The sequence below is a fragment of the Corvus kubaryi genome, unplaced genomic scaffold (assembly GCF_017639235.1).
Source record: "Corvus kubaryi isolate FWS band 111438036 unplaced genomic scaffold, C.kubaryi_AGA036_p1.0 split1-65, whole genome shotgun sequence".
Taxonomy (NCBI): Eukaryota; Metazoa; Chordata; class Aves; order Passeriformes; family Corvidae; genus Corvus; species Corvus kubaryi.
Genome location: NW_024582080.1, coordinates 4,848,643 through 4,860,803, shown reverse-complemented (window position 1 = coordinate 4,860,803; position 12,161 = coordinate 4,848,643). Strand labels below are relative to the sequence as shown.

The 12,161-nt window shown below is 37.5% G+C and overlaps 1 protein-coding gene across 4 annotated transcripts in view; it reads right to left on the bottom strand.

Annotated features, from left to right (window-relative positions):
* Positions 1-5,866: 5,866 nt before the first annotated feature.
* DCLK1 (doublecortin like kinase 1) overlaps positions 5,867-12,161 on the bottom strand; it is a 238,109-nt gene continuing 231,814 nt past the window's right edge. For all 4 annotated transcript variants that reach the window (XM_042014366.1, XM_042014363.1, XM_042014365.1 and 1 more), the window contains one exon: positions 5,867-10,765. In XM_042014366.1, the coding sequence (XP_041870300.1) occupies positions 10,708-10,765 (58 nt within the window). In that variant the 3' untranslated portion in view covers positions 5,867-10,707. The remainder of the gene's footprint in view (positions 10,766-12,161) is intronic.

Here is a 12,161-nt window from a genome sequence, read left to right as displayed (position 1 = left end):
AATAAAGAATGAATTACTGATTTCCATCCAGATTTCTCTGCCTGGAATGCAATCTGTCTGCAGTTCAGAATGAGCAGCTGGACATAATCTAGAGCCTATCTTACTTATCTATCTGTTGCCCAAACAGGAGAATCATGATAAGACTTGGGTAGTTCTTTGATGTAATGCTACTAATCTTCCCCCTCCTCCCCCCCCCTCCCCCCGATTTCCAAAGTCCCATTTCCCTGAAAATAACTGAAACGAGTAACAGGAGGCAAACTGGAGTTTTTAACATGTTTCCTCTTTAGAAAAATGAAAGCAAAGGCCCAATCCCAAATCCATCTGCTTTCTAGGGAAGACTTGGTTATGACTATGTACTGCTGATTTGCAAGCTGCCCACAGGGTTTCCATTTGCTTCCTGATGTCTGCTGCCCCATTTGCTGCCTGGCAGCTGCTCACAGCCAGTACAGAGGCAACAAAACAGCACCAATAGCTGCACTCCTTAGTCCCTTTGCAGAAGCATGTCTTTTAAGATCATCTTGGATTCAAGGATTTTTCAAAAAGAGGATTTCACTGGCCTTCATTTAGCAAATGGTAAATGGCAGTAAATGGTATTTCAGTCAGCAGCAGAAGCTGCTGCTGACTGTGCAGGGCAGGGAAGCTTCATGACTGCTGCCGTTTTCTGGCAGAGACCAGCACTGTAAATGCTGGCACACAGCAGGCCAGGGTTTAGCTTTCTACCTACACCATAAGTGGAAAACATGGCCCAGCAAGTGCAGCTTTGAGGCAGAGCAAGAAGCTACAACCAGGGCAGCATTTAGGCTTAGAGTTTTCAGCAACTGCCTTTTCCCATCTTGAAGGTTAAGAGGCAACAAATAATAAAGCTGTATGTCATCTAGGGGATGTGAGTGCAAGATAGAGTCTGTGCATGTCTTCCATTATTGTCCTTTAGAAAGCATTGCAAAAACCTAAAGCATGGACATAATTTGAAGATAACACATGATGCATCGTCTCCACGTATTCCCCTTTACATTGAGTGTATGTAATGTTTAAACATATGTATGATTGTGCTCCAACTTCATCCAAGTCTTTCTTCTTTTGTAATTGCAGTATTTTTTCACAGGTCCCCAGTCTTTCAGTTTATTTAAAATAAAAATTCTTTAAAGTCCAAATATAAAGAACAACAGTGTAGAACTTAATCCCAAAAGACACAACGCACACTTTTCAGACCTTACCCCTGACTGTCATTTACTATTTAAGCCACCACTGCTGTTGAAAGCAGTCCCATCTTCCACTGCAGCAGTCAGGCTTTTTACACCCTGTTTCCTTGCATGCTGGTGCATGGGAGCAATGAACAGAACAGGTAACTAATGCAGGGCAAACCTTTTTTATTTCCCTGGAGCAGTTTCCCTGCTCGGTTTTACACACAGATGTATAATATTTGCACCACACAAGAGAAGTGGAGTGTAGAAAAGGAGAAAGAGACAAGTGGCCTGCAGAGGCTGGTGGTGTGTGGAAGGGAGCAGAGGACAAAAGGGTTGACAGTGAAGGTTCATGAAGGATTATGGTGTTCACCAATCTTTAGCCTTCATTTTGGCATGCCAAAATCTTGTGCTGCCAGTAAGATGGAGGACAAACTCTCTGGGATGACAAAGTCCAAAAGAGAAAGTACCACATGTGTATAACCCTGTTGTCAATTAATAATCCCTGTGGAAAAAAAAAATTAATATTCTAGACAGACAGACAACCATCTAACAGACCCTTTAGTTCTGCAGCTATCTCCTGCATCAAGAATCATTCCATGAACCAGTGGTTAAATCATTCCATGAACCAGTTAAACTGAAGATTACCTTGTAAATGAAAGTCAGATTAAATACATGCTTTTATCAACATAGACAAAATAGCACTTTTCCTGCCTTTCATCAAAAAAATCAGAGAGCTGTAGGTTTTATACTCCAGCACACCTGCTGATAATGTAAGAAGTAAAAAATTAGAACTAAATCAATTGTCAGGACAAATGAAAGAGTACACTATACAATGCATTATCCTCTGGTCCTTTGTTGTATTTCTTAATTCACGTCCTAATTCCCAAAATCCAGCTATTTACAGTGAAACTTCCAATCATTAGTGGGATTTAGCAGGTTTCCATTGTAAAGTAGCATTCACATTTCTCATGAGAGTTGGTATGTATAGTGTTGAAGGGCACTAGATACAAAGCCTGTCGGCCCACAGCTATATTTGATTTCCATACCTCTATCCAGGGTATATTAACACATGAAGTGACAATTTTCTGAATAGTTACACCCTTTTTTTGTAATCATGTTCATCAAGACTTACTGTCTTGAGGTACAGAGGTTCATGTGGAAAAGCTAGGATGTGGCTGTATGACTACTTTTTAAAGCTTATGCACAGCTTCTCAGGAATGCAGCTGGATATAACTCCTTGGTGTCTTGCTTGTGATGACTGAATTGAAATATATTGTAATGATTCTCTGCTCAAGAAACATGAACTCATTAGAAGTTGAAGCTAGAGCTGAAGTATTATGTGATTTTTCCTTTTCTACTCCTTTATTACCTAATTAGAGCAAATATTTTATTCAAGAGTAAGCAGCAACTTAAAAACTTAGCTCTTAAGTTGATAATATCAGATGTAATTTCTGTTCACTCTCATTTTGAAAAATTTGTCTTCCCTCCTTATTTTTGCAGGAATGTGTAGCATATAGAAATTATTTAATTAGTACCTTGAAAATTAAAGATTCCTTTATACCAATCAAACACATAGCAATTTCTGAGTTTCTTACTTTTCCAAAAAAAAAAAAAATTTTCTAAATTTAAATAATTTAGAGACTTGTTTGAAGGCCACCACTTCCTTAGATGGCTTTTTAGCAGGCATGAGAAAAGTGCTATTTAATTTCACACTCCAGTAATCCTTTAACAATTTCCTTTCAGGCAGAATATAAAATCTTATTATTCATTCCTTAATAAAATAAAAAATAAGTTATAGTGGATATGTCTTTAACCTTGGACCAGTCTGAGCAATTTTTTTCCCCTCAGATAAGACACCAAAGATCAGCACAGATGGCAACTGATAAACTGGCCTTTGGGATATACTCAAGAGTCCTCCTCCCTTTTTTTTCACATCAGCTCTCTGGAAATGCCTCTTCTGAACTACTTGTTTTAGCATCAGTCAGTCAATTTTGATTCCTCCCACCCCTTAACTGTCAATGGAAAAACTTGCCAAGATCTTATGTAACCCACTTTGAATTCTAGCTCCCTATCACCGTGAAGCAATGTCACAAAGACTACACCTTGTTAAGATTAACGATAAACACCAAATTATCAGAAGTTCATATCTCAAGGGCTTATTTGCATTTTCCTACGTGCTTGAATTTGCTGAAGAAAAAAAATATCTATCCCTCTCTTTTGCAAGATACAGCACCAGGAATTCCCTTGGACATTGTATTTACACTTTACAAATAATCCTCTCTTTCAACTTACCAATACCTCTCTTTCCAATTCTCAAACTCTCACCATATGATGGATCCCAGCTTCGATAGCTGTGGGGATTCTGTTTGAAAACAAAACAATTTTATAGATGCTCTTATTCATATAAGACCCTGCTGGTCTTGCTAGTAGGTTTGAAGCATTCCAGGCATCTAATGGAGATGCACAGGTCAAATAAAGTAATTACCTCTGAAGGGCAATGGTGGTGGTGTGGTAGTAGAAGTAATAGCAGCAGCGGTAACAGTTGTAGTAGTAATGTCAGCTCTTCCTAGAGTAACTCTAGACAAGTAAGCTAAGCTTCTTTTTCATCACTGCTTTTTTATTTTTTTCAAGACACCTAAAATTATATGTGTATGAATAACTCATCACTAGCATTAAAACCTGTTAGACACATAGAAATAAAGCTGTCTTCTGGCTTTCTGAGTCTAGAGTCTTCCTACATCAGGAAACACATATGAGGACATATCAGAAACACCTCGAGAAGAAAGTTTTTCATGAACAGATCAAGTTGCACCTAACAATCAGTTGGAGTTTCATGGTTCCAATGGTTCTACTGGAAAAATTCTCAAAAATCTGTCTGATCAGTTGGTGGGAAAACATCTTCCAAATGTCAGTCTACCCTTGTCATGGATAATCACTACCTATGTGCTTTTTCTGGCTCTATCATTTGGTGCAAACAGTTATTTTTCCAACCTGGTATTTACACATGGCTTGACAAAATGTGCAGCACTGTAGGTGGGTGCCAAGAAAATGGCACAGTGTCTCTATCCAGTGTCTCCTTCCCACCCACTTAGGTAGGGAAAATACTTTTGGACATAACTGAGCAGTGTGGTTTATCACCCAAATGGATCACTAAGAGAAAGATTAGGAAGACATCTCCATTGCAGGTGGATCAATCCACAAATTCTTTATTTCATGGAGACTTTGTCCCTTCCTCTGGCCTCTGTTGCAGAAAACTTCATGCAACATGAAGCCTCAATATAGCAACTCAATTCTTACTGAAGCCATTTGGCATGGGCTGTCCACATATATATGCACACAAATATAAAATGCATAGACATCACTTTTTAAAAGCTGTCATTTCCCAAAAGGACCCAGTGAGGTAGAATTGCTATTAAAAACAATTAATTTGCAGCCATTTTTTAAACACCTAATTTCCCCACTAGCCTGCATGCAACACTACTTCAAACAGCTACACACGGTCTTATTTAGTGAATATATGAGGAAAAGGTCTGCATTATGTTTGCTAAAAGGACTAGGATTTCAATTCCATCTGCTGCTGGGTGTGTTTGATTTGTGTATTAATTATGCCTGTTTGTAGCTGTAAATTTGCTCCAGATTAGTAGGTGATTGGTTCCACGCATGGATTCACTACACTGCATGACTCCCTTGCACTTTTATACTTTTCAAATGGTTCCATACTTATGCTTTTTAAATTGCTTTTAATACCTATCTTATTCAGTGTGAGCTTTCAACTCTGTCTTATTCAGACAAATTTTTTTCCCCTTAAGACAAAACTGCTTCTTTTCCCAATGTTACAGGGAAATTCAGCACATTCACATTTAGCATTTTCTACATGGAATGACTTAAACTAATGGGTTTAGGCATTACATGAGCACTCAGAAGGGCGTATACATACCCGTTATTGTGCAAACTTTAAATGCTTGTCACGTCAAAATAAAATTCTCCCACATGTGGAACATTTTTGCTCTTGATCACTGAGTTTTCTTCCTGGTTTTCAAAATGCCCAAAAGTTCTGAGCTGTCGCATTTGTAGTTAAGACCTGTGAGATATGCTTGAAAATGTGACACGTCTGAAATGAGCTGCATAAAAACCGCCTTTGTGTCTATGAATGTTTGTGTACACTTAGAAAATAAATGTTGAAGAGGTCAAGATGATTACTCTCATATTTTAGGAAAAGAATCACTCTGAGCTGAAAAATTGTATGCCAAGTTTCTGCCTGAAGCCAATTTTTACAATCAAATTAAAAACCTTTGAGACTAAGAGTTTATAATGGAAATACTAACACAGCCTTAACCATGGCAGCACTAGCAGGCACTGCAATAATATTAGGAAAGCTCTCCCTGCCCACAATCTAAACTAAATAAAAAAGATGCCATTTTCCAACATACACCCCAGGCTAGCAAATAACAATGATTTAATGTACTTGCCCTGTGGTAATATAGTACCACTGCAAACCACTGAGCCAATTTTTCTTTTCTTTTCTTTATTTTTTCTTTTCAAACATATATGCCCCATAGGGAAAGGATTGCAATTTAGCTGTTATTTGTGGATATATCGCTTTCATTTCAACAATTCTTGAAAGCCTTCCTGCTGTCACATGCTACTGTATGCAAGCACCCAACTGAATAAAGACCCACCAGGCTTTTTCAGGAGTTTATTCATAGGTTTGGCTTTGCTTATTGTAGTATGCACCACACTTAAATTAGATGAGGGCTACTGTAAAGCAATAACATTGTCAATGACTGGAATCTCACTTTCCCCTCTAACAGTCTGAAGCAAATTAATGTATTGGTTGTTCATTAACAAGTAAACAGTTTCTGCTACAATGTCAAGGAAAAAAGAATATGTTCATTAATATGAACAATCTTCATCTACAAAGATGATTTACACAATGCATGTAATGAGATAGCTTTCCCCTAACTAGTACACTACCAAACTGAAAAGCTGATTCTTAGGACTTTCTTGAAATTACAATATTGTTTGTTTACCAATAAGAAAGACAGTCTCAGTCACCTATGCCACCATTGTAAGCTCTATAGTAAGTACTTAAAAAAAGAGAGATTTCTGGAATCACTTGTGGAATTAATAAAATTGGTAACTACAGACTTACACTGCATCAAGGATACATATTATTCCTGTGATAAGTTGAGCTAAAAATAAGATTAATTTGGTTATAGAAATTCCTTAAACAACAACACTTAAATTATTTCAAACTTGAAATTTTTCAAGAATTTTCTGAAAAAATCAGCAAACACTGGCTAAAAAAGCAAAGCAGTTTGGATACACCAATGTAATCAGCATGCCTAGTGCTTTTCTGTTAACCCTCTGAGTAGAACCATAGTATTCTGGATTTTTTGTACATTAATGCTATAAAAATTGTAACTTACAGAAATACTAATTTATGTGTCATGACAATAAATCATGTTCTAAATATATCTGGGCTAGGCACCTCATCTCATGAGTGATTAATCCATCCTAGAATTTTAATTATCCGTTAGAGAAGCCAGTCTCTAGCACCTATACTGGAGGCTTAGATTATTGCCCTCTATTAGATGCGTAATTCTTAGACAGATACATCTAGATGAGACAACTCCCAGCTCACTACCCTTTAGCTAATCCTGTGCTATCAGTACTACATTTTCACATCAAAGTTTGCTTACTCCATACAAGCTCACTAGAATATTGCACTTAGGTTAGGGTCCACGTTACCCCCGCTTATATTTAATTGAGAGGAATTAAGCTGGAAGTGACCCTGTTCTACTTTCCTGCTAATACTAAGATCAGGCTGTCAAGCATCTCCAGAGACCAAACATTAGATGACCTGAATCACCCTTCGGAAGCGCTCGTCTCCATCTCCTTGGTGATAGATGGTGCCTACCACAACTGCCATCCGTCTCTGCTAACTGAAACAACTGTTGTCACATTTAGCAGCAATACAAGGCAGTGATTCAAAAGGGAAATGAAGAAAGAAGTCAGAAGGACTGGTCTGTATTACATTAAAATGACCACGGTGTGCTATGTGGTCTCCCAGATTATCACATTAGAAATAGTCTATTATGCTTGATTTCTTTTTTTCATTGGTGTTTCAAATATTTGTAGGGCCACATATTCTGTCTTCACTTACCCCCAAGAATTCAGAGGTTAGATTAAAAAAAATGGCAGTCACTGCCAAACAAGCCTAAACCATTATAAGTTCCATGAAACCATAAATATATATACATATATATGTATATATTAAAATATATATCTATGGGTATATGGATATATTTAAAATCGTCATTGGAAACTCTTTTGAAACAGTTCAAATATCCAGATACCTTTCCTTGAAACCTAAAATAGGATATCAGCAATTTGAAACCCAGTCTCTCACAAACCTAAAAATAACTTAAAGAAATATTTTTATAGTTATGTTCATAAAACATGAACAAAAGATCAGAAACATAAGATGTTGGGGATGAGTAGGATTTTAGGATCTAGGATTATTTTTACATACATTTTAAGTAATACAAGATGGTATAAGATGAAGGAGCCAAACATCTTATTTTAATGATAACCCTGTATTCCAAAGCAAAGAAAAGGAAAGTCCCAGATGGGTTTTTGAATAGTATTTCTCATGCATAAGGTGAAACAGTTTTTTTTTTCCTCCTGACTGCCCTCTCTAATTAAGAAGAATGAACATTGGCCTTTGCTTTAAGACTGCCAAATTTCCCAATAGTCAAGGAGCATGTGGTATTAATGGACACTTTTTTATTACCACATGTATGTCTTGCATTTACATGGCTGAGCTGTATCTCTTCTAAAGGAAAGGCTGTGATATAATGTGGGAAGGTCAATGCTGGTCAAACATGTGCCAGATTCTGACCTACTGTAAATTAGGGTAGGTAAGTGGCAAGGAAGGCTTTATCTTGAATGAGGGTTAAATCCTGTGGAAAATAATCCTTTCCTCATCCAAATGTTACGAATGTACAACCATAAGGATCACAATGGCAGTGGTTGTGCCCTGTCTAGTGAGCGTCTTCTCTCCACAATGAGTTTGGGTTTGGATGGTCATAGTCAAGGATCTGACACAGATTCAACCCTTTCCCAAAACCTAAAATCTGAGAATTTTTGTATGGAAGTTCCTTTGTCCCTTCACCTCCTGCCCCAATGGAGCTCTCCAACAAGACACTTATTTGCTTTACTTGCTTTAAGATGATGTTACTCAAGTTCCAGAGTAACTGAGGCCATGCACAGGCCTTCTGCCCATGGACATACATTCAGAGATCCGTCTCCTGATGGCTTATATGACTTTCTAGTAAACTCATAATACAAAGTTGGTGTCTGATGTAAGCTTCCACCAGCAATTCCTTCTACAGTTGAGGGAGTGAGACCAATAGGTTAATCAAAACATGAGTCCTGCCTAAATTGTGTGCCCATGACAGGTGAGATGAATCAAACCTGGAATGCTCATCTTTCTGTATTACCCAGGAAGTCTGGAGAACTAGTTTCTACTAAATATCTCACTTCTAGATTATCAATATCGAGTGGATTAAAAAAAGTTCTATATGAAATACTTGTACTACTTGTGTGAAGATTCACAAGATTAAATTCCTGTGTTTAAAATTTTCAGAGCTTTCAATATATAAATTTTCATGTCTGAGGAAATGAAAGATGCACTTTGTAGGATGGAGAAACAGAAGAATTCCAATGTTTCTTGAAAACCAGTTCAACTGATCCTTCCAGATAGAAGTGCAAAAGAGCTTTATATTAGCCCCCACCAGCTGCAGGTACACGTTGGCTGCCATAACTGCTCATATGGACAGTTCCATGAACAAACACAACTCAGAACGGGAATGATACTCTGGGCAACTTGCCCTGTTCCTGAAAAATTTATTTATACTTCCCAGAAAGATGAGAAAATCTGCATGTCATTTTGGGCACTATATTGATACTTCTGGCTGTATGATAGGAAAGAAAAAGAAAGGAAGAAAGAAAGCGAGAAAAAGGGCAAGGGGAAGGGGAGAGAGAGGAGAGAAAGAGAGAGAGAGAGGAAACCACATGTGACTTTTAAAAAACACTGTGAGAAAACTGCAGAGAAGAAAACTTCCATTTTATATGAGCAATAAGAGAAACTATAAATTTCACAATGCTTTTTATTTTAGAACATGATTTTGAAAGTTGCTTCTTTCATTCAAGTGAAATTCTGAGCCATCTTTTTTTTTTTTCAAATTATCACATCTGAAGCAAAAGTCTACACACTGTAATATTTCTGTGGAAGCCAACTTTATAATAATGGTCAAATGAAAAGCTATAATGTTGTCTTGAGGTTTTAACAAACCAGTAATATATATATACTCTGTGTAAATGCCCATTTTATTAAATATTCCAAATAAAACTGGTGAATCAGCTTTTTAGTTTCTCCATTCTAAAGACAAAATTTTGCTAATTCAATTTAGGCTTTACATATATATTAAATGACTTGTATTTTCCCCGATTTAGAAGAACTCTAGCTATTTAAAGGGTAATGCTTATCAGTGTTAATCTTTTAAAATGGCTTTGCTGGAACAACCAGGTCATGCCAAGAGGATGCCTGTACATTCCTGAATGTGATGCAAAGGAACCAGGAACTTCTCAACTAGATCATTACATACTATTACATGACAGAATGTGTCCTCAAGCAATTTCCCAAGACTCAACATTGTCATTAGCAGCAAACTATATGGAAGCAACCTTTTGTGGCCATCATCATGTCATCTTCTGTAAACCATGAGGATGCCCTAAACTGAATTTCCCATTTAGCCCTGCATCATACCGTCCAATAACAGTCACTCCATGTGGAAGTATGATGAAGGTTTGGAATGAGCTGTTGTAGAAGATACCATTAGTTTAATTTTATTTTCATTTTTAGGCCTATATTTATAATTCCTAAGCAATAGTACATTTGATATATTTTTGGCCAGAAACAGGCAAGGAACTTCAGGATACTATAAAAGGTATGTGCGTATAAAAGCAAAAAAGCCAGAATAAAACCCTAATATGGGTTGTCAAGATTTAAGGTGATCATTTACTCAGAGGGTTAACATGTGCTAAAATTACATACTGCAGTTCCTAGCTCCACTGATGAAAACATTCACTGCTTCTATCTTTAAACAAAAAAGCAAAATAGCCTTAACCCTTTGAGGATCATATTAGCAGCAAGTTGCAATCTAAACAGAGAACAAGTATTTCAATCAATTAGGAAATAATTCTTACAAAGATTCTGTGAGCACCCTTTTGTGTTCCACCATCCCAGTGTTTACTGCTGGATAGATCAGCTGTAATCACGCCACGCAGGCCTGAAGCAGTTTCAGGGTCTCAAAGGGTTAAAGCCAAGACTTTTGAGAAAAAGTGTTTTATTAAAAGGGTGAGTTAGGTGAGCGAACAGTCTCAGATGAACTTGGTGAATAGTCTTCTGACTCGGAGTTGAGTTCAGGTGGAGCTTGCTGAGCCTTATAACGTCCCCTCACATCCTGGTTGCGTCTTCGTCGGAAAACCTGCCTCTCCTTATCAAGAGCGGTGGTCTGGCAGGGGCATAAAATAAGAATAAATGAAATTAGGCTGTGTGTGAAATGCAAAGATAATGAAAACCATGAGGTTTTATGTGGCCTGCAAATACCAGGGATAATAAATGTTCAGACCAAATTAAACCTGCTCTGTCTCAGTCAGGTCTGAAAGGCTGAGCCCACAACATAGCTAAATGCTTTAAAAAGTGCATTTCCCAAATCTTAAGAGGTAGCGTGACATCATCGAGCAGATACAGTCCCATATATATGGATGCCATATGTTCTACTTCTGGATGTTATTAATTTCATCCTTTAACAGATTCAAATTTCAAGTCAAATACCAAGTGACCTTCCCCCCACTCTTCTCAAAGTATAAATCTGTTTCTACAGGCAAGGCAGAGATGTACACTTGTCTTTGATTTGACCTAATGAAGGCTGATACACACTCACCCATGTTCAAGTCAGTGCAATCAGGTAACAAAGATGGATTGTGATGAAGTTGTCAGAAAAGAGAGAAAAACAAACACCAAAGGGAGCTAGACCAGCTCCTTGACACATCATGCTGCTCAATGGATGTTCTTAGGGAGAACGCTGAAGAGCTCTGACGGCAAGACCTGTTTAGCCTGACCACACTGTCTCTTCCTGCTAACCAAGGTCTACTGGATTCAATACTCTGCTAATTTTATCCACGTCTAGCTAAGGTATCTAGGAATGGGAAAGAGCAATATTCACTTGATGGGCATTATTTTTTGATCATTCTGCCATTATTGAAAATGCAATTCTTAATAAGATGGCTGTAACTTCTAGTCACATTCTTTTCTCTGCTTTTCTGGCACATTTATGAGGTGAAACTTCAACCCAAGTAAGGGTAGCCCTAGTCTGACTATCAATTTCAAGCATGGGACAAGGTTTTGCTGTCTTCTTGATTATGGGATCTTAGACTACAGTCCTTGAAATTGCTGTAAAATTTTAAGTTCAACAGGATGGCCTTGATTCAGCAAGAGCACTTTGACACATGCTTAGCTGCTTCTGAAGCAGGGCTGCCCCCTGAAATCACAATCCCTGACTGTTTTGGAAAAAGCAAAATGGGAAAAGGTAGGTGAACAGTAAGATGACATACAAAATGCAACCATCTGATCATGCCACTGGAAGCAAAGATAACTTTGAGAACTGAATAGGTTTCACTAGTAAGGTTTGTAAAATTTGTCCAAATTATGAAAAGGTCAATTTCAAGAAATGCAGCAAAAAGGTTATTCTGCTTCAAAGGATTTATTGTGTTCTCTTAAGATATGCATGACTGATTTCTCTAGAAAGAGGAGAGCAGAGATGTATTTATAGCCAACGTATTTTTGAGACTAAAATGAAAACTAAATCCATAATACTGGTGCAGAATAGCATTATAGCAATTCATGCT